At 29.1% G+C, this 24,036-nt stretch overlaps 1 protein-coding gene across 4 annotated transcripts in view; it reads right to left on the bottom strand.

Moving 5' to 3' along the window:
• LOC134827467 (fat-like cadherin-related tumor suppressor homolog) overlaps positions 1-24,036 on the bottom strand; it is a 174,424-nt gene that overhangs the window by 42,012 nt on the left and 108,376 nt on the right. For all 4 annotated transcript variants that reach the window (XM_063840117.1, XM_063840118.1, XM_063840119.1 and 1 more), the window contains exon 3: positions 15,794-18,395. In XM_063840117.1, the coding sequence (XP_063696187.1) occupies positions 15,794-18,395 (2,602 nt within the window). The remainder of the gene's footprint in view (positions 1-15,793; positions 18,396-24,036) is intronic.

Genomic DNA, 24,036 nt, shown 5'->3' with positions numbered 1-24,036 from the left:
CTCGATATTTTATTTTTTTCATCGGAATCATATCGAACAGATGAAGTGGAACTCGTTAGCAAAGTGTATGGAGATGATAATAAATAGATAACGTGCGTGCCTCCTTTTTGTTGTTGTTTGTTGATAAAAGATTCCCTTGGGTCATTATTGATTGCAGAAAAATCCAGGTTGCCTCAATTTAAAAAAAAAAAATATCTTCAGGATGAACTTTTTAAACAAATTAACGTTTAATTAAATGCATAAAGCATGCATGTCGTCGACAACCGAAACGCGCCTCCTTAATTTATGTTATCGCTCATTTATCGTGCAAAAGTCGTGAAGTATATGGAAGACATTTAAATTAAAAAGGATAAATTAGTAACGAGTCACATCCCCTTTTCTTTCGTTTTTGCGCCTTTTTCTATGCCATTCTGCTCTTTTTGTTCCAAATAACGCGTCACGAAAAGTTTATTGTTGCTTTTTAGTGCCAGATCTTAATTATTATGTCTTTAGCTATTTTCAGCCGGCAACACGAGACGACAACTTTTGGGTCACAAAACAATAAAACGTTCCGAAAAATGTAAATATTTGTCTTTCACGAACACGATCGCACATTAAATTGTCTGAGAAACGGCAAAATCCAAATCTTCCAAGACAAATAAGATATTTATGTGTGTTAACGGAATTATACGACAAGCCGAGCAAAGATTATGGCAATAATAAATATTAAATTGTACAAAATATGTGAGTGGCAGAATTGTATATTTTCCTTACTACTTAGAGGTGTAATAAGCATTCGGATTAGCACATTTCATCCTCTTAAGCAACTTTAATGTAAATATATCGCTTCGACACACAAAAAGCCACAAATGTGAGCAAAGAGTTGTCTAAGCGGCGCATGTCATTCTGATTTTCATCGTTTTCCTTCATTTTCACGTACACAAACACACAAACATTAATAAAATATGTGAGGCATAAATTTAACTGCTCCACTAATAATCTCTGTGATGTTCATTCGTGTGTCTGCGGCGAAATTAAATTATGATGGCATTACGTTTCCAACTGGAAATTATGCTGCAAAAGGAATTTTTCTCTGTTGCTTTTGACTTTGTGTCACTTTTTCATACATGCGAACAAAATCTCACATTGATCAATAATAAATCAAATTTAATTATTCGTTTCCTTGGAAGTAGCAACGGTATAATTTGTTTTCCTCTTGTGCTTTTAAAACTTTTGTCGCAAAAGACAGGCACTAATGGTAGCCAATCAATTGATAAGCTGTGCGACTTGATATTAAATAAATCGAAACATGCAATTTGCCATCAGGACAGTCAGAATCTGATATCAAACGGAGATAGAAAATAACATATAGAGGGAAATTGACAATCTTGATGAGATGTGACAATTTGCCTTTAATTACTGGGATATCGGAATTCGTTGTGATATGACGAAGGGTTTTGTGTGTCAAAGTTCGTTAGTGAATGTATTGTGTTCAAATGATGATGTAGACAAAAGGTGAAAAAATTTAATTAAAAAAAATTTTTTTTTCATATTTTAAAAAATTTGTAAAGAGAAAAATTAAAAAAAAAAATTTACAAGGTTTACCAATTTTTTTAAATATCGAATTTTTTTTTTTTATTAAATTTTTAATTTTATTTTCATCTTTATTTTATTTTATTTTATGTTATTATATTTTTATTTTTTTTATTAAATATTTATTTTTTTTTTCGAGCTCAGTACCACATTTTTCTGTGAAATGCGGTAAAAAATAAATATCGCGTAAAATTCATTGCATACCTCATAGAAAACTCAATTTTATTTAAAGTAATATCAATTGCATACTTTTAACTGTTGATTTATTTGAAAAAAAATAATTATTCTAAGGTAGAATGAAATTTACGGGTCCCATAGTTTTAAATGATTTTCTATTAAACTTTTAAATTAAAATCTTTTATAGTAAAAATTTTCCAAAATTCAAACAAATTTAATAATTTCTCGTTTCATTAAATTAAAATCTCGTAACACGAAAATGAGTTTGCATTGTCCTCTTAACTACCAACCAAAATTCAATTAAATTTCCTAACAACTGTTTTTGCCACATTCCTCCTTATAGCAACCCATCGCCCGCTTTTCGATGTATTAATCATCTTTGTCTGACGATCAGATCAAAACTTTTCCCTTTCACACCGAAAACTACACCTTTCCATTTCGCCATATCGATCCAAATAATGTCATTATCGCAGACAGGTACGCAGGTAGATATCGAGAGATGTTCAAGGGACACCTCGCAATCCTAAATTGTTGTCATTGTTTGTCTAAGTAGGTAATTTGGTGATTACTATTCAGATGAAATGGGAGATATTTAATAGGGTCAATTAGTTTTAATGTGTATAATTTATAGATGTATCAAATATTTAATCACTATTTATCCAGAGAGACTTGTGAGGAAATGATTTTATTCACGCGTGTCTCTAATTTGAATGCTGGACTCGGATTTTAAATGTTTACAGAAATGAAAGTAAACAAAAAAGTTTCCAGGAAATGCTAATTTACATATTTTCTGGTTTAGACACGTGCGACGCTAAAAAACACACGCCGAACGAGAGAATGTGTCGTCTCTTATCTACCTTTTCTTTCTCGCATTTTTATGGGTATTTTATTAACACGACAATCATAACAATAATAATAAAATATAAAGGAACGCAAAGTACACGAATATTTTTTGCATATGTTTCAGTGCCTGCCTAATTAGAGAACGAACGAGAGAAAAAGACTCCGTTCCATTACATTACTTAATACGCGCGAGAAATTAGTGAACAATGTAAATTTTTGTGCCTTTATCTTAATTTACTCTTGTATAAAATTTTAAAATTACCTCGTTTAATGTTTTTTTTTTCGCTCGTTCTCTTCGTTCAGTAAACACAAAATATTCAAATAAAGCACGGAGAAAATGTAAACAAGAAGTTGGTAAATCAACATGGCGTCTCCATCGCACGTTGTTTACGAACTTTATTTATTAAATTTACAAGATTTTCAAAGTTCTTGGCATTCCTACGGGCAAAAAGTTTTGATACATTTCACACTAATGTCCAACAAATACAAAACTTTTGCCACAAAGACATCAATTACATTCATTTACACTTGCACTTGATTTGTTATTCACATAAAAGTCGACCATCGTCACACAGCCACGAGGCATAATAATGAAGAGAAAAGTGCATAGAGTCGACAAATAATAAAAAGAGGGGAAAAAAGCAGATTAAAACTTCCATTTAATCTCTTTAATTCATTTGGAACCACACACAGAATGCCACACAAAAAAAGTGTCGTAGATGCATTGACAGACAAATGTTGCACTTTAGTCGTTGCATTTTTTGTTGTTTTTTAATTGAAGATGAAATCAAAAGTGCATGTGTGACGTTTTTCAAAAGAGATGCGAAACGTTGGGATTTTCTCGTGTCAATTGCGGTAAAAAGCTCTTTGGAATGTTTTAAAAGAATAAAAAAAAAACGTATTTAAATATGAAAAAATATAATTTTACATCCACTTAGCATTAATTAAAAAAGTGAGTATTTTAGTTAAACAATTTTAAAAGAATTTCTTTAAATTTTAATGTGCATGTGTAACATTTTTCAAAAGAGATGCGAAATGTTGGGATTTTCTCGTGTCAATTGCGGTAAAAAGCTCTTTGGAATGTTTTAAAAGAATAAAAAAAAAAACGTATTTAAATATGAAAAAAATATAATTTTACATCCACTTAGCATTAATTAAAAAAGTGAGTATTTTAGTTAAACAATTTTAAAAGAATTTCTTTAAATTTTAATGCACTGAAAATTATTTTCAGTAAAACTTTTTTTCGTACTGAAAGCTCTAATTGACAAAATTTTAATCAGATTTTTTTAAATTTTATTTTACCTTTAGTATTTTTTTTTAATTTAATATTTTATAAAAAAATTTTTTTTTTTATTTAATACATATATAAAAAAATATTTTTTTTTTTATTAAAAAAAAAATTAACTTTTAAAATTAATTTTTTTAATTATTTTTTTTAATCAAATTGAATAATTATTTTTTTAATTAAATATTTTTTTAAATTAATTAAAAAATTTTTTAATTAAAAAATTAATGAAGAGATTCTAAATTTCTTGAAAACACTAAAAAGTTTCTCGAACATTCTATAAACCCAATGCACATATTGTCCCAAAATTCTAAAACCTTGCCCCAATCTACATTCTGAAACTTTGACCCAATGCACATTCTGATTCAATTTGATAAAAAAAATTAATTTAAAAAAAAGTTAAAATATTAATTAATTAATTAATTTTTAAGTTACATTTTTAAAAAAATATTTTTTTTCAAATAATTGTTTTCAAAAGTTTAATTCATTTGTTTAAAAAATTAAATGAATTTGGTTGAATTAAATTTTTCATGTTAAAATATTAATTACAATATTAACTGAAAAGCAGCAAATTTTATACTTACAAAAAATAATACTAAATTTAATTAAATTTAAAAAAAATCAATCATCGCAAGAAAAAAAATAATTTATTGATGATAAGAAGCACATTCAATTTTTCAACTTTTAAAACCCTTTTAGTGTTATTAAAACTTGAAACGACAAAATCTGCATTATGCTCGTCTCGTCATGCAATGTCCGATTCCTCGTTCTACACACAAAACTGACACACTTTAACAAATGGGAATAAAATGATAACACGAAAGAACGAGCAAGAGACAGAAAAAAAAGAAGTAATCTAATTCTATTTGTTTTATAAAGGCAGAAAAAATACACGACGATGACAATGCAATGCTCGAACGACTCTCCGTACTTATAGAACTAAACTAATAACAAATAAATGTAGTTGAAGGAAGAAGGCAAAAGATGTTTGGCTTGGATTGGGATATGTGTCGCTCGTTGCATTAAAAGAATAGCAAGAAACTTTTAAATATCAAGCTTAAATAAAATGCCATGAACAAACAAGCCAATGGCTTTATTTTATGTTGTTATTGGAAAACAACAAAAAAATCGACATTCGAGTATTTTTCTTTCTCGAAAAAGAATTTTTTTCTTCTTTTGAAATGATATCCACGACGGTGCTTCGAAGATTACCGCATTGCATATGGGGTAACAATATCTTTTTTTTTTCGCCGGAGGATTTTTTTCATGTACAGACGAAAAAAAAGAACCTGCAATCGTAACAAATATCTTCTTTGATTTTTTTTCAGGTCTGTCTCTCAAACGAAAATCGGTCCTATTGAAATTTATGGAGCTCATTCGTCGTCCAGTTAATATCACTCAAGTACTCACATCTCGTCGCATATAGAAGAGAAAAAGTGCCCCATAAAATGCATGCAAGCATGAACGAATGTAAAAAAGATAATAGCTTGGATTTTCCCGAGGCACCCTATTGTGTGTTTTTATCTATTCAATTGTCTGTGCAATGAAATTCAATTCGAGCACTCGTTTTCATGCCCTTTTGTTTTATGAAAATGATTGTAGAGAAAAAAAAAGTAAAGAAAAAAAAAACAGATAAAATTTATATCGGAGGGCAAATTTTCTGAATTTTCTTTACTTTTGCGAAAAATGATTGTTTGTTTGCAGCGTATGGCGGACTAAATGGACAGCAAGTATAAATAACGAGGATCATGGTGAGTATATGTCGTCTTTTTTCTTTCATTTCTTGAACGTACGTTCGAGAGCCAAGTCATTGTTTTCATTTCTAAAGCTTTAAAACTTCTTTTGTCTCGTTTTTTAGTGTGTTCATGCTTTATCAAAACAGTGGTCATGCTGATTTTATTTTTCTAATTTAATGTTTATGGCCATGAGTTTGAGGTTTTTTCGAGCGTGCTTGTTTTGGCAAGTCGTTACTGCAAATTTTGCAGAAAAAAAAACGAATAAGGGAAAAAACAGGACGATCCAATTTAATTATCTTAATTGAAAATTATTAGTTCAACACGCTCGATCCCCCAAGTTTAAATAGTAAGAGGATTTTTTTTTGCAAAGTATCATCATCATCATCATCACTTTATTCGGGTTGGATGCAGTTAATGCACAAGGAGAAAGTTTTCTGCTACATTTTCTGGGACTGTAATTTACTCCAAACATACCTACTTAGCAACAACAACAACAACGCCGTAATAATAATATTAGATTAGTTTCGTCTCTTATAATTTTTATTATTTTCTACATGCTCCTGTTACGACATGGAATCCACTGCGAAAGTAGCAGTTTTCTATCAAAATGTTGTTGTTATGTTTGAAAAAGTATTATGTGCTCTACATCACGGGAATAAGGGAACAAGGAGATAATACAATATTTTAATTTTCTGAAAGTTTGTGCGCTCGTTCGGGGTGTCAATATCCTCTTGAATTAATGAGACAAGCCAAACACCTTGTTAAAAAGTATTTTTTACAAAATTTTTTTTTACACAAGGAGCTGGAAGTGTAAGGCATGATAAGGGTGTATGACATTTTGAGGTGTTATGTTGTTTCTCTATTCATTTATGTTCTTTTGATGATAATTATTTTATCACTTTATTGTGACTAACTTTTAAATTTTTGGTTGTCGTGTTAACAGGAGTGTTAAAAGTGTCATTTACAGACATTTTACAGAAGAAGTTACTGTTGTAGGACTTAATTGGATTATGTTTTGTTTGTGTCAAAATGCAGTTAAAATTGAATTTAAAAATAGTTTTAGCTTTTCCTTTTTGAAGTTATGAATTTTTGAGTTATTTAATGAGTCTTTTGACCATTAATGTGACAAATTTCTAAAAATTTATTAAATATTTTTTTCCAATTTCTTTTTATTTTTTTGTTGTTAAATTTTGTTGTTAATAAACTTTCAAAATAAATAAATTCAAAATAAAAAAAAACTGATGAAAATTTATGATTTTAAATTAAATATAATTTCTTGCTTAAAATTTTTTGATGGAATTTTATTATTTGTATGATCGATTTTTTTAAAATTAAATTAGGTTATAAAAATTACTTTTTTAAAAAATAAATAATTTTTCAAAAAAGATTAAAATTTTCCACATAATTTGAAAATTTTTACAAAAAATTTTTTTTTATAAAAAATTATTTTTACTTAATTTTCTTTTTCAAAAATTGACTTAATATTTAAATTTAATTTTTTTTTATTAATTTTTATTTTTTTAATTTATTAATTTTTTTAAAGAATTGAGTTCATTAACAGAATTTTCTTTAAAATTTATTCATTATCCTTTTTTTCATTTCCGAAGGTCCAAAATAATTTTTAAATCAATTTCGAAGTCAAAATTGACACAAAAAATATTAAAAATGGAGACTTCTGGTACTTTACAAAAGAAAACATTCTTAGAACGGTCCAAAATTGCCTCTTAGGAGATTTCACATGTCTTCGGCTTCATTGTCGCCCATGTCACATAAGCTTGAAAAATTATCGCAGACAAACTTCTGAAATCCTACCGTCTCTGGCATGTGCTTTACCTGACATTGACAAAGTTTATCTGCAATATTTTATCTTTGTCAAGTGTAAAAATGTTCATTTTTCCCCAACAAAGTACACAAAATATGTCGTTAAAATGTGATAAAAACAGGTGCCATAAGAGGAAAAGTTTTCAAGGGTCTTAAAAAGTTTACTTGATATGACTGGCATTGTTGTGCAATTCCGCACAAACAAACAAAAACACAACGGAAAAAAAATGTTTAACTGGGACATTGTCGCTTTTATTGAAGGCACGCATCGATTGATCGAGGCAACATCGCTCAAGCCGCAGGTGTACCAGAAAAATATAATTTATGACATGTTATCAGTTGTGTGTGTGTGTCTGTTAAATATTTTCGTCGTATTTTATAAAGTAAACCACATACACACACACATTTTTTTTGTTATTGTGGGAAATGTGACAAAAAAAGTTTATAACGATTTGCGATCTCAGGGGCATTATGTCAGTGTCATAACTTTTTCCTTTCTACCGCAGCCGAAAATCTTTTTAGCAAAGAATCTAGGACAAAAATCCGTGAAAAAGAAAAATATTTCATCTCGTAATGCCGTGTAATCAATCACTATTACAAAAAAAAATGTATTCCTCTTCTGATTTTCTCTTCATTCACACATGAAACGCTCTAACGAAGTCTCAAAAGGGCAATCTAAAAAAAAAAAATTTTTTTTTGCATAACAAAAAAAAAAGTTTGTTACGGTAGCATATTGATTCGTTTCATGAATCATGATTGAAATGCCCATTTTTTTTTTTGGCGGAGGATAAATTTTTGTTGCCTCGAATTTCGTATGCAAAACACCGATTGAGGAGCAACAGACACAAAAACGACGATTGTGCGGGTTATTTTTACAACATCAACCGTCATGTACACTTTTTTTTCACCTTTCGAAAAATCCTAAAAATACACATGAAGTTACGGACAAAAAGAGTTAAATCCCAATTTGAGTTAGATCAGCTCAAAAAAACACAATTTTTTGTCAATTTTTGTTTTTTCGGGGTTAGCAGATGAGAAAAGGCACGATGTGTAATGGATATGTTATGTCACTCCAGAATATTTTTTTTTATTTGCAAATTTTGTGTACACACGCGTAAATTTGTTGCGTGCCTCGTGACCGATTTGCGCTAATTGCAGAGTTTTTTTGGATCGTCGAAAAAAAAGATGGAAGTTAATTGCGTTTACCTTTTCTTGTTTGTTTTAGGATCCGTCACGTTTAATTTTTTTTATGGCAGAAAAAAATTATATTTCAATTAAAACAAGCTGCTCCGCTGCAATCTGCTTGAAAAAACATTTGTCACATTAAATACAGGAATGCAGAGAAAAAGACGGATAATTGAAGTTTAAATGCACAATTTTTCCCTTTTCCAAGTGAAGTGAATTTCGTAAAGCAATGAAAGAGGACGAGCGAAAAGAGCATCAATTTCAAATATATATTCTCTTCTTCTCTCTTGCAAAATTCGTTCGAAATAGCAGAGGATGGACAAAGATTTAATTTTTCTGCAGCATTTAATTTTTTTCTATCTGTCCTTCCTTATCTTCAGGATAACGTTATTATTTTCTTGTTTTTTTTTTGCATGAAGAAGAATTATTTCTACATTTTAATCATGCACCTGGTGCACTTTCCTTACTTCATTGTTGCATCACACAGGCAATAAAAATAAAAATAAAAATCATTTTTGCATAAAATTGTGGCTTATTGATTTTAATTCGAGCACTTTTTCCTCGGTAGAACAACAAATTTCAAGCTTTTAGGTCGAAACTCGTTTCCAGATGTGCCTCGAGAGATTAGAATTTTAATCATCTAGGTGCACTTTAAATGAAACACAAACTATCGATACACATTCAAACGGAGAGACATAAAACGAAGAATGACCAACACAGAAAATGGAAACAGGAAAATTAAATTATCTTCAGGCCTTTTCCATTTGTGTGACTACAATGGATCGTTATTGACCGGACATAAATGATCCATTTATTTGTGGTAAATACCTTTAAAGCGATATTGAATGAGTCAATAATGCGAAACGAAATGAACGAGAGAGAGAAAAAGAAAGATTGCTTTGTGCAACATGAAGAATGAGTTAATTTCCGAAAAATTCAGGCAAAAAAAAGTTTGATTAATAAAGAGAAAAGAAAAGTTTAAAAAGTGCTAAATGACATATGCGGAATCCTTTTTCGTGAGGGATGAATGTGAGACAGATAAGAACATGAATTTCCTCGGAAATTTCAACGAGGAAGGAAATCAAAAATAACAAAATTTACGTAAGCAGTAGTCTAGTAGGAGAGCGCAAACAAACGTCAGGAAGATGATGATTATTAGAGCAGAGAAAACGAACATTCCAATGATAAATTTTGTTTTTGTCGTTTTTTGATGCACTGTGACTTGCAATGGAGTCAATTTAAGATTTTTTGTAAGTTTTTGAAATTCAACTAAAAAATTTAAAAAAAAATTATGACTTTAAAAACATCAACGACTTAAGCTTAAGTTAAAGAAGAAGTAAAAAATTAATAAAATTTTGGATTTTTTAACCGTTTTTGTCGAAAGTTTAAATTTTTAAAAAATTTTTGCAAATTAAAATTTTAATTTTTTTTAATTACCTAATAATTTTTTTAAATTAAATAAATTAATTAAAAAAATTAATTAAATTTAATTTTAATTTTAAATTTATTTTAATTTAATTAATTTTTAATTAATTAATTTCAAACTAGTTAAATAAAATTAAATAAATTAAAAAATAAAAATTATTTATAAGTTTTTTTAAATTAATATTAAGCTTAAATTTAAATTTCAAACATTAAAAATTATTTTACTCAAGTTAAACATTTAGTCTTAAATAGCTCAACTCCAAAAAATTTTTGATCCTAAGATCATCGTTTTTTAAGAAATAAAAAAAAAATATTTTTTTTCTCCTCTTTATTAAATAAAAAACAAGAAAATATTAAAATAAAAATTAAAATAATTAAATAATCAAAATAATAATTAAAATAATAAAATAATTCAAAAAAAAAAAATTTTTATTTTAAAAAAATATTTTTTAAAATTTTATGTGATACGTCCTTTTAAAAATAATTTTTTTTCTTAGATTTTTTATATTTTAAAATAATTTTATTTAATTATGTTTTTTTTAAATTTTTTAATCTTTTTTTAAGATTTATTTTTTTTTTAGATTTAAAAAAAAATTGTAGAAAACATGTAAAAATATCCATTTTCCTAACCAAAAAGTTTCATTTGTATCTGTTTCACATCCAAAGTAGCATGTCGTTCAAAATATGGAACACAAGATGAGACAACGAGAAAAAGAATGAGCAAAAATATGAAAAGGAAATGAAATATGGAGTGATATATGACAACATTAGACTTAGAGAAAAGACAAACAAAAGTGCGGAAGAAATTGTCACACATTAAAATATTCAAAAGAGAGTTGCTTTGCTGCTGATGTGTGTTCTGGTTGAAAAACTTTCGTCTTATTTTTATTTTAAACTTTTTTTTTCCACAGAAAAAAGGGTGCAGCTGCTTATCATTGTCACGCAAGAAAATCATGAATATATTTTTAAAGTCAGTACCCGAACATTCAAATCCTCGAAGAAAAATAGTTGTCATCAATTTTTATTTTTATTTCTTTTATCGATGAGAATTCAGGTGGAAAGCTTTCATAAATATTTACGATCGCATTACTTCTCAAAGTTGAGCCAGCGCAATTACCATCAATTCCATTACAATTTTCGGGGGGTAAGTAAATAAAATAAAACAATTACTTTAGGCAATTTTGGAAAATTGGCTGACAATGCAACAAAAAAAAAAGTTTTGTGCACTCGATTGATTTTGCGGATTTTAATTCAAGGAATTTTCTGGTTAGACAATAATAATAATGTTCATTGTTATTTTTGGGTTTTTCTGTGTGTGCGATAACCTTGCCCGAAATCCAGTGATAAGCAAATTTTTATTCAATGTCGGTTTCGTTGTAACGTTTAACGAGCGTCGATTCGTCGAATTGTTTCTCAATCTCTTCAAATTTGTCAAAGTTCACAGCAATCACAACGCCAAACTCGACATCGTCTTTTCCCTCGGCAGTCGCTTTGCCTCGAACGCGTAACCAGCTCTTCAAAAATTGACCAGTTTCCGTGTCGTAAGTGAATCCGAATCGTGTATCGCTTTCAGGATCAATTTCGGTATAACCTTCAACCATTTCCAAGATACTTTTGTCGACTTCTCCTTTGCAATCTTTACGTTTTCCGCGCATATCCATCGTGAATTTTCCCAATTGATTTTTCAACGTGAGCACCATGGTACATTTTCCATAAGGCATTTCATCTAAAGTCGTTTCAGCGGTACTTCTCTCAAAATCTTCGATATTTTGGGTGAAATCGACCCATTGTTCCGTCATGTTGTGCAAAAGCATCGAAAGCACGTCATTTTTCCAGCTGATTGAATTTTTGGTTTCTCCTTCCGTGGCGAGAATGTAATCCAAATCCAAATCTTCATTTTTTGTCAGCACCATGACGGGCAAAAGACCTGCCATGAGATCTGCTTCCGTTGGGGGATCTTCAGCTTCACCCACGACACGAAGCTCATCCAAGTGCAAGATGAATTTTTTCAAGTCGTCACTCGTTTGGGATTTGCGTAAAAGCACGTTGCCACGAACGCCCTCGAAAGTACGAGCAGCTGAACCAATTTTCATGGATTCGGTAAGCTCAAATTTGTAAACGGCATCGAAACCGTTTTTTAAGCTATCGACGACGGTTGAGCCTTTTCCGTGGCATGAGACAAAGCTCATCGCCGTAAAGGCGAAAAATATTGTGATGGCAAAAAATTTCATCCTGCTCCAATGAATTACGAAAATTAACTGAAGTCTATTGTTTTTGTCTCGCATTATTTATAGAAATGACCAGAAAGGTTATCAAATAATTCAAAATAATCGGAATTTATTTTTTGTAGGTCACGGGCGACAAAATTCCTTATAAATCTGTAAAAAAATTTTGATTAGAATTCAAACAGAAAAAAAAATTAATTCTGACACGAGCGAAATTTTAATTAATTCAACGTCATTCGGGCATTAAAGTATCAAGGAATTAAAATTTCCCAAGAAAAATACAAATTAAACGAGAAAATATTTATTTTAATCAACGCGGATGTTGATTCGCATCAACCAATAACCGGAAAGTAAACATTTTTCCCCTTTCTTAATCTCGAGTTTTATTAATTATTATAAAATTCACCCCAGATTTCTGTTTTTATTTTTTTTTATATTTTTATCCCAAATCGCATCCTACACATCATTAATCAAGCGGTTTCCGTCCAAAAATACGGGAAAAATGGATTTTTATCTGTCTCGTTCTGCAGAATAATTGCTCAAGGCTAAACGCACCAAAAACAAGCCAAAAAAATAATTTTAAATAAATATAATTTAATATTAATTGAAATATGTATCGCATAAAAGTTTTTTTTTTCGTGCACATGTGAACGTGTATGTGAGGGGGTAAAATAAATAAATATTTATTCGGAGTGGAAAATTGTGCAAAAGGCCAACAAAACAAAATAAAACATAAAAAAGAGGAAAATTATCGCAAAAAAAAAAAAATAACAATTGTTAAATAACGAGTTTTCAATTTTATAAATAATATCAAAATGATAATAATTTCATTAAAAAAGCGGTAGTTTGTTTGTTAGTTATTAATTATTATTGTTCGTTTTCATTTATTAAATGGAACAATTTTCCGGAAAATTATGTTATCAGAATGTTTTTTAATGAGAACATTGCATAACTTTGCATGTGATTAAAAATTTCTCGGAAAAATTAAATAAATGTCTCGAAAAAAAAAAAATTTAAATTTAAAAAAAAATGTAACCAATTAAAACTTTTTTTTAAATTTATTTAATTGCCAAAAAAAAATAATATTTATTTTTTAATGGAAAAAATTTTTATTGAACCCAAAAACGCCAAAGGTTAGGCAAACAAAAAATAAAATAATTGTTTAAATCCCAAACTAAACTATGGAACGTTTGAATTTAACAAAAAAAAAAATCATGAGTAGCGGCATTTGAATAAAAATTGTCAAATTAAGTTAAAAATTCTCTTGGTTTGTTGAAAAAAAAAAAAACTAGAAAATTTTTAACGACGCGTGTTTCTATTGAATTCAAATGCCACTCGAGTGCATTGGAGTTTTCCGAATATTTTGAGGCAAATTTAAAACAATAACAAAACTAGTTGTTAAATGAATTAAAAATGTTTACTGTATTTTATTGTACGTGCGTTACGGAAAAAAAACATAAAAAAATATTCTATTGTTAAAAATAAAATGGAAAAAAGTGGCGTTTGCTACTCTGAATAAATTGAATTTGGACCGGAATCTAAATTCAAGTAATTTTTTGCTGTTTTCAGCATTTATTGACCTAATTTTTGATATTTTACTAAATTTTTCATCCATTCCGTGATTGAATTTAAATAAAAAAATAAAATATGTTTTAAATGTCGCCCAAAAAGATTATCAAAAGAAGAAACCAAAACAAAACCTCATATTATTATTGATTTAAAGCCAATATATTCCCTTATCGGCTTACTGCTGTTCTCACACTCGGTTCCTTTTTAGCAGCATCAACATTTTTTCCCACACATGCATTGTCTATTCATTCAAGCAATTCTGCTTTTCTCCCCGAATGCGATAAATTTTCATGATTTTCCAAATTTTTTTTTATCTTTCTCAGCTCAGCCAAGTCAAAAGAGGGAACTTTGGTGAACTTTATGTAGGTCATTGGGTTTCAATTTAGCATGACGATGACGAGGGAGAAAAGATACAAATTTTTATTTGAAAAAATTGGACAAGATTACACGATAGAGGGATTCCTAAAATAAACAACAACAAACATATGGCGAACTGGACACAGATTTTTTTTTTCAAGCGACTCGAAATTCGGAAATGGAACATGACAGAACAAAAGAATCATTTTTTTTTAGTTAACAAGTGAAAATACATTCAAAGGGACATTTTTCTGTGGTCCAATCCTCATAAATAGTGCAAAAGTGAACACGATAGAAGTGGAAGAGGAAATGAGGAAAACAATGCGAAAACATGAAAAGAAAGCGTCTCGTTCGTGTGGATGAAAGAAAGAAAAAAATGATAAATGAACAGAAAAAAGTTTACAAAATTTTTGTATGGGTAAGCACAAAAATCATGATTTATTAATTTGGATTGCAGACGTGAATTCACACACACACGATTTTTTTTTCTCTTTTTTTTCGCAGTCATGGAGCAAGGGAAAAATTGTTATGAACAAAAAGTGTGTGTGCGCAATGTATTTGTTGAAGGCTGATGGCCTGCAGGTGCTTTACTTTCGTCTAAGTTTTTTTGTTCGTGTCGTTTGGCAGACAGTGCTTATTATTACGTTGCGAAGAGAGGAAGAAGAAAAAGTTGACGAGACCCTTTTCTTTGTGACGTGTAACGATTTTTCTTTCGTTTAAAGATTTTCTCTCGCGAGAAGGGAAGTTCAATTTATGAAAATGTTTCAAAATTCATCTGATTTAAATTTTTAAAATTTTTTTTAGTAAATTTTTGACATAAAATTGATAAAAATTGTCGAAAAAATCTCTTAATTTGATGATAATTAAAAAAAATTTTTTAATAATTTAAAAAAAAGTAATTTTTCAAAGTCTAAAAGAAATATTTTTTAAAAAGTAAATAAATATTTATTTTTGATAAATTAAAAAAAAATTATAATTTTTAAAAATTAAAAAAAATATTTTTGAAGTTGAAATTTTATGAAAACTGATATTAAAAAAATTTGGATAAATTTTTATTTTTTTTAATTTAAATTTTTTAAAATTAAAATTGATGAAAGTTGTTTTAAAAACTCTTAATTTATGAAAAAATTCAAATTTTTAATTTTTAACATTTTTTTACCAATTATGACAATTATTTAAAAAGCAATTTTGAAAAATTATTTTTAATTATTTTTTTTAACTTTCCAATATTTAAAAAAAATTATTTTTTAAAGAAAATTGATTTTCTTTTAAAATTTAAAAAAAAATTAAAATTTTTGAAAATTTAAAAACTTATATAATTTTAGTTTTAATTTTTTTTCAGAGAATATTAAAATTTTTAAAAATTATCGTAAAAATTAAAATTAAGTCAAAAATTGTTGAATTAATATTTTGTTGTCAAAAATAATTTGAAACATTTTCTCAAATTTTACTTTCCTAATTTAAAAAAAACTTTTCTTCTTTCAGACATTAAATTTCAGTAACAACGTCAGATTTATCGTCGTCTACTTGATTGATTCATGAATAAAACAAGCGCCGCAGCGCAAGAAATTAATTAAAAAACTTTTGTGCAAACTTACCTTCGTTATCGATGGTGAACACTCCGAGTCCGTCGCCGCCCTTAATGCTGTACGTGACACGTGAATCGGGTCCCGGCGCATCGTAATCTTTCGCCACGACACTCATCACTTGCGTGCCATGCGGTTGGTTCTCCGCCACCTTGCCCGTCAACACAAAATCATCGAATTGCGGCGCGTACCGATTCTCATTCACGTCAATTACCTCGACAATGACATTCGTTTCGCTCGACATCGACGGCATGCCCTTATCGATTGCCTTGACAATCAAACTGTGAATTTGTCGTTCTTCGTAGTCCAGATATTTCGCAGTGCGAATCGTGCCGGATTGCTTGTCAATCTTAAAACTACCTTCGCCATCGCCATTTTCGCCGAAAGAATAGAGAATTTCGCCGCCTGGCCCGGTATCGAGATCTGTGGCAGTAACAACGAGCACCACAGTGCCTTTGGGGATGTCTTCACGAACACGAACGCTGTAGTCGTTGAGCGAAAATTCGGGCGCATTATCGTTAATATCGTCAATTGTGATACGCACGAGGGCATCAGAGTACAAAGAGGGCTTATCTCCAACAGCTCCATGATCACTGGCTCGAATTTTGAGTTCGTAAATCTCTTGTTTCTCCCGATCGAGTTGTCCGGAAACACTCAAGACGCCAGTTTCGGGATCCACACGAAAATCTTTCGTATCTGTGATTAAAGAGTAACTTACTCGCCCATTTTCGCCCAAATCTTTGTCAGTTGCGTTCAAACGGACGATCACAGTATTGTTGAGAGCTGTTTCCGTAACTCTAAAACTAGCAAGAGTTTTTTCGAATTTTGGTGCGTTGTCATTTTCATCCAAAACTGTAATCGGTAAGACCTTTGAAACGCTTTTTTGTGGCTTTCCCAAGTCATAAACTGTGATATTTAGCAAATATTCATCCTCACGCTCACGATCCAAGTACCCGATAATTTTTAATTCGCCTGTTTCGGGATCAATACGGAACACGGAGTCGTTATCGCCGCCCGAAATGCCAAAAACGAGCTTTCCATTGTACCCTAAGTCACGATCGCGTGCTTTTATCCACGTAATTGTCGTGCCAAGAGGGACTGTTTCGTTCACTCGCACTTCGACAGGTAAGTCAACAAATTCCGGCGCATGTACATTTTGCCCGTAGCGACTTGGCATCATGATAAAATCATCACTTGCGGTTGGTTCTCGTCCTGGCATGTTATTTTTCTCGGCAGCAGCGAGTGTTTCCGTTAAACGACGAGCCACTCCCGTGTCACGACACTCAAACCAACTTCCATCTTCAGGCGTGGATTTTTTACTGCCTCCAAAGGGGATCTGTTTGTTACTTAGCAACACAATTTGAATGTGCATCGTGTCAGCGAAGTGCGTTCCATCCGTCGCTGTGACATTAATATCTCTCGTATTGACTCCGACATCCGCTAGATCACATCCGATCGCGATTATGCCCGAAGCTGAGTCCAAATTGAAGCATCCGTCTTCATTTCCGGAGATTAAACGATAACTTATGACGTTGCCCGCATCGAAATCAATCGCAGAAAGGGTGAGGATTTCAGTTCCAATTTGTAAAAATCGTGGCAAGTGACCAACGCAGTCGATTCTTTCGAACTGAGGACGATTATCGTTGACATCACGGAGCTTAATTGTCAATTGCATCTCAGTTTGACGTCGATACGGGAGTCCCCAGTCACTGGCACGAACTTTTAACTTGTATTCACGTCGCATACTTTCGTAATCCAGGAGTTTGGAGGTGCGAACACTGCCGGAAAAGTGATCAATGTCAAAAGGAACGTCATTCAAGTTCGCTATACTATATGATATGTAAGCATTTTCGCCGGCATCATTATCGCGCGCCGTCACAATTGTCACGGGAGATCCCGCTGGCTCGTTTTCATCAATGGTAATTGTCAAATTTGTCTTCTGGAATATCGGATCATTGTCGTTCGTGTCTTCGATATTAATTTTCACCTTCGCCGATGACTGTTTTCGTGTTCCGGCATTTCCTTGATCGATTGCTGATACAGTTAAGGTGTAAAAACGCTTTGATTCGTAGTCCAGCGGCATGGCAGTGTACAACATTCCCGTGTCGGGATTCACTTTGAACTCGCCTCCCTCGTTGCCGCCCACAATTTCGAGGAAAACTTGTGCGTTCTTGCCCTCGTCACGATCCGTGACCTTGAGCCGTATCACTGGCGTATTCGGTGGGGAAGTCTCGGGCACAGAAACTTCGTAAATTTCGCGATTAAAAACGGGCGCATTGTCATTCACGTCTGTCAAGTGCACCGGTTGCACTTTGTAGCTCTGTTTTGGCGGCATACCGCGATCGATGGCACGCAACGTCAAATTGTACCCTTTCGGAGCGGTTTCGCGATCCAACAAACGATGCACTTCGATGACATATTCGCCGGATTTGGGTGTTGGGCGTATCCGAAAATGTCCATCAGGATCGCCATCGACAATGTCTAAGCTGCGGATTTGTCCGTGCACGCCCCCATCTTTGTCAGTTACCCTAACTATGCCGTAGATATTTGCATTGGAGTTCTCTAATATGTCCGGTAATGCTTGCACATAAATTTCCGGAGCAAACAGATTAACCTGAAAATAAACAAGAGAAAAAAAACATGTAATTTAATTTACGAGACAAATACACCTAATTCCCATTTTCGCAATAAATCAAATAAAATTGGACAAAAAAAAATGTACTAAATATCCGGAATTTTAACCGAAAAAATGTCCAATTTATGTGATTCAATTTTTCTCGTTTTCCGCTCCCTTTTTTATACAAATTTTTATGTGACCACGAACCTACATCAATGCTCGGCGACGGATATTGCCCATGACAAAATGTGCAATTTTTTAACATTTCCATTTCATTTTTTTCTTCTCTCAGGCGAATAAATTTAATATTTGTATTTTTTGTCGCTCCCCCCTCGAATTTTGCAAAAAAAAAAAAAAAAATCAGGAGGAAAATCAAAAATTTAAAATAAAAAATGTTTGACACTTTCTGTATAAAAAAAATCAAAATATTAAATTTGTTATTAAAATCATTCAAAAAACGAATTAAATTTGCATTATAAAAAAAAAGAAATTATTTAATTTTTTTTTCAAGAAATTAAATATTATTTTCGAAAATTTTTTTTAATAAATTTTTAAAAAATTTATAAAAATAATTTTTTTATTTATTTTTTTTTATATATTTTTTTATTTATTTTTTATTTATTTATTTTTAATTAAATTTTAACTTTTAAAAAATTAAAAATTAGTTCTCTTTCTTTTAATTTTTAATCCTATTTTTAATAAATTAAAAATTAATTCTCTTTCTTTTAATTTTTAATCAAATTTTTAATAAATTAATTTTTTTCCAAGAAATTCAATTTTTTTTTTAAATTTTTAACAAGGATTTTTTAATATATTTTTTTAATTTTTAATAAATTTTGAATATAATATCAATCTTAAAAATAAATTATTATTATTTTTTTTTTATTTTTCCCTCTCCCTCTTATGATATAAAAATGAAAATGTTAAATTTATTCGCCTCACTCGATTTTTCGATATTTGTGCACAGAACATTTATTTCGTGTGGGTCCATAATTCGTTTCAAGGCTCATTCAGTTTCGATCGTCTTTTCTCCGAAGACGAAAAAAAAGCAATTTGTCGATAATCGGATACGATTCTCGTTAAAAGAACTCATAAATTTCGTTCATAACTGCACATTTGCACGAGAATTTCGTGTTCGTTTGCAGAAACAACAAGGAAAAACAAACCAATTATCGCCCACTTAAAACTTTCATTTGCATACAGATTTTAAATGTTTTACACTTCAGCACTGTTTGCATCCATTATCACTACATTATTTGTTACTTCAGTCGTAATTGTCTTTTTTCTCATCATCATGAATGAAATAATCTTGTCCAAATATTTGTGAGAGGGAAAATACACATCACCGTAAAAAAAAGAACGCTTGCCCACTTCCACGTCGTCTTCGCCTAAAAGCTTTTACATTATTATTATCATATTTGCAGACGACGACACAAACGACAAACGAACATCAAACAAGCATCACCATTATCGTTGAGCGCTTGTCAGTGTGTTGCATTAAATTCCCTGATAATAATAACGAAAAGTGTAAAGGTAACAATAAACTAAATATACAGTTGTGGAAGTACTCAAATAAAGTAAAGAAGTTACACGCAGAGAGCAAAAAAAACGTTGATGATGATATGCAAAACATGTTCAGGTACATTAAGCTTTTTTGAGGTGTTTTTGTGTGTCGCCTTCTTTTGCTTCTTCTTCTTATTCTTGTTGCTGCTCTGCTTATTTCTTCATTTATTTGCTATCTTGACATTGTTTGAGAACGACGTGATAATTTTTTTGTAGGTCTTAAGGCTATTTTTTCTTCATAGAAACTGTCTTGACATTTTAATGAATTATAAAAAGAAAATATTTGCATGACCTTTGATAAATTGAAGAATTTTATTAAATAAAATGATGACAGGTGACAAAAATTAATTTTCTTTTTAAAGTTAAATTTTTAATATTTTTTTTTTAATAAAATTTAACTTTAAAGTTCTCAATAGAAATTTTTTTTACTAAATTTTTAAAATTTTTTATTTGTTTTTTGTTTAATAATTTTCATATAATTTTTTTTAAATTTATTGTTTAATTTCAAAGCTAAAATTATTGCTCTAAAAAATAAAAAAAATCTTGAAAATAATAATAAAATTATAAATTATTTATTAATATTCATTAAATTAATTATTAATATTTAAAAAAATTAATCAAAAGCATATTTTGAAAATTAAAAAAAAATTCAATCAAAATTTTATTGTATACCTAATTTTAGATTTTTTTTTATTTAAAAAAAAAAATGTATTAAAAATTTAATTTGTTAAAAAAATAGGTTATTAAATAATTTCAAAAGTAAAATTTTAAACAATATTTTTTATTTAAAAAAAAAAATAATTCTGAGTGTTTCAATTTAATTGATTTTTTTTTTGAAAAAAAACAAATTAAATAAAAAAAATAAAAATTATTAAAATAATAAAATAATTTTTTTTTAGTTAAAAATTTAAATAAAAAAACATTTTTGTTTTATTTTAATTTTTTTAACTATCAAAAGTTAAATAAATTGATTAAAAATTGACTTAAAATATTTTTTTTTTCTGAAAAAATTTTTGAAAAATTGATCAGAAAAAAATAAAAATATTAAAAAAAATTATTAATAAAATATTTTAAAACGCTCAGAATTGCTTAAATTGCTCAAAATATAAAATAAAATTAACTAGTTTGCATTTTGGTAAAATAAAAATTATAATTTATAAACTTAATCAATAAACCAACTCATATAAAAAAATATCACACACTCTAATACTTTTAAAAGGAGTTAAAAAGCGCAGCTTATCTCAGATATTTTGTAAATTATCATTAATTCATGTAACAAAAAAAACTGCTAAGCTCACAAAATCTCTTTCACGCCAGCAAAACTTTTGCCTCGATATACATATTAATACATTTTTTCCACGGCGTTGCACTGCATAAGAAGAGTGTGTGTTAAATAAACGCAACGACACACTTTACCACCTCACATATCCGGTAATAAATTATTATGCAGACTGAGTCACTATATTTTGTGTCGTACGCTCGCAAGTAGTTGGTATTAATAATAATTCGTGTCGTATACGGGAACAACGCTGCATCAGCGTGTCGGTCATGTAATAAAGTTAACCCATTTTTATACGATTTTATATTTTTATATAATATACGAATCTACTTAGAACGGCAATATTGTAGCAAAACACCAACATGAAGTGCATGTTCTCAAAAAATTACAAAAAAAAAAAAAAATACACAACACTTGACATTTTTTTTTCATAATATTACGTTTTGAAAAATGTCGAGGAGAGCTGAAAAGTCAACTACGGAAAGGATGTTGTTATACATATGGGTGAATTTATTGTGTACGAACATGAATTTTAAAAAGTGGAAAAGTATCTGCAATACATTTTTTTTGCTGTGCTGCGAACGTCACACATGCAACAGACTGCGGATATAATTATTGTCAAGTATGTGCGAGACATCATACAGACAATTAGGGAAATTATTCGCAGAAATTTAGTCAATTTACGAGGTTAATGAGGGTAAATTTGGGTTTATTTCTGACAAATTTCGAAATTTATTTTTTTTTTTTCATTTTAGGTCAGAGTAAAATTCACGAGAAAAGGGTTAAGTGAATGTCAATGACCTGCAAAAACTTAAAAATCAATATTTTTGTCTCAAATTCATCATTTTTGTTGAAAAAACTGACAAAGTCACCTTCGTTGTCACATGCAATTACATTTAAACTCATGCATGTCGAAAGATCTTTCGAAAAATAAATTGAGACAATCATCTTCGTTGCATCACATCACTTGACTGACAGCATGCAGTTTACTTAATTGATTTATTTTGTTCAGTTTTTACATGCAAATCGTTGATAATTTTTTTTTCTAATCGGCGAGACTTTGACTTAGTCAAAAATGATTGATTGTTCCATTTTGACAAACAAAAAAAAATTAAGAAAAATTATCAGTTGAAAATTCAGGTCACTAAATAATCATTAAATGCATGCTGACGTCTTCTTTCTTTTATTTCTGTAACATTTTACATAAATTGTACTTAAAAAAGACTCTTCACATAATTTACGGCACTAATGAGGTTGCATAATAATATGTCTCTTGCGATTTTTAATTTCACTGTTATTTTTTTTCTCTCACAACCACACAAATTATGACTAGATTTTCACTTTTATTTATGTTAAAAGCATATCTTTTGCTCGTTCTCTGTGATATTTCACATTAAAGTGCTCTCCAGTGTTCCGTCGTGTGTAAAGTCGAGCACAATGAAAGTCATTTTAATTCATTAAAAATCTCGGTGTTCAACGTAAAAATCTTTGTTTGCAGCTCTTAAATATTTTTTTTTCGTTCTTGAATAAAAAAATGTTTTTTTTTTTCAGGTGAAATAATATTTTTTGTCATTAAAAACAAGGCGTCTCCATTTATTATTTTATTTTTTAAAGAAGAGCCTCGAAGCAAGGAAAACACCTGATCCGCGCCAACATGAAAAAAGGGACTCGCAAAATAATTCATATTTTATGTCCGGAATATAAGACATAAAAATAATATTCATAAATTGCTCGTTTTTTCCGGTCGTGCCTTCGAGCAAAAATACAAATAAATAAAATTGAATTCAAAATGGCCCATTAAGGCATGTCAGATGAGAATCGAGTGGAATTATTATTTGGGTATATTCGTTACTTTTTTGGCAAATGTTTTGAATTGGGTCACTTTAGTTGCCCAATGGGAGTTTTAAATATTTTTTGAAAATTTCTCAAAGATTGAAAAATGAAGCTTTTTATTTTTTTTATTTTAAATAAAAAATTAAATTAATTATTTAAAATTAAAAAAATTATTAAAAAATATAATTAAAATTAAATTTTGTTAAATTTTTATTTAAAAAAAAAATTCTTTAGATATTCAGTGAAATATTTTTGAAATATTTTTCAAGCAAAATTCGTAAATTTTTCGTGATATTTTTTTTTTAAATTTAAAAACATTTAAAAATTAAAATAAAACTTTTTTTTTTTTTTTCAAAAAAAATCTCATTCTCAAAAATATTTTTTATAAAAATTAGTCTAATTCTCAAAAAATAATTTCTAAAATAATAAAAAATAATTTAAATTTTTTTTTTATATTTTATTATTAATTTTTTTTAAGTTTTTTTAAATTTATTAAATTTAATATTAAAAAAATATTTTTTATTAAAAAATATCTTAATATAAAATTTTATTTTTTTTTTAAATAATTTTAATTTTTTAAGCCTAAATCTTTATGATTTTTGTTATTTTAGCATAAACTTAGTTTTTAAATTATTTTTTTTTATTTTTAATTTTTTTTTTTCTTATTCAAAAAAAAAAAAATTATTTATTTATTAAAAAACAAAATAAAATAAGAAAATTTGTTAAAAAAATAAATAATATATTTTTTTTATTTTTCAGTTCATGAGAGCCTTAAAAAAAGATACAAAATGCCCATTGGGTGATGGTTTTGCGTATAAACAAACAAAAAAAACACAATTCAGGAAGTAATTTGCAATAAATTGTTGTACAATTTTCTAATAATTGCACATAAAAAACCGTTTTTGGCGCAGGTCATGAGAAAATTTGAATCACATTTTCAAAAAAAAAAGTAAAAAGTAAGTT

This window comes from Culicoides brevitarsis, chromosome 1 (assembly GCF_036172545.1).
Source record: "Culicoides brevitarsis isolate CSIRO-B50_1 chromosome 1, AGI_CSIRO_Cbre_v1, whole genome shotgun sequence".
Lineage (NCBI taxonomy): Eukaryota > Metazoa > Arthropoda > Insecta > Diptera > Ceratopogonidae > Culicoides > Culicoides brevitarsis.
Note: the sequence above shows the minus strand (reverse complement) of the source record. Positions and strands in the feature narration are given on the sequence as shown.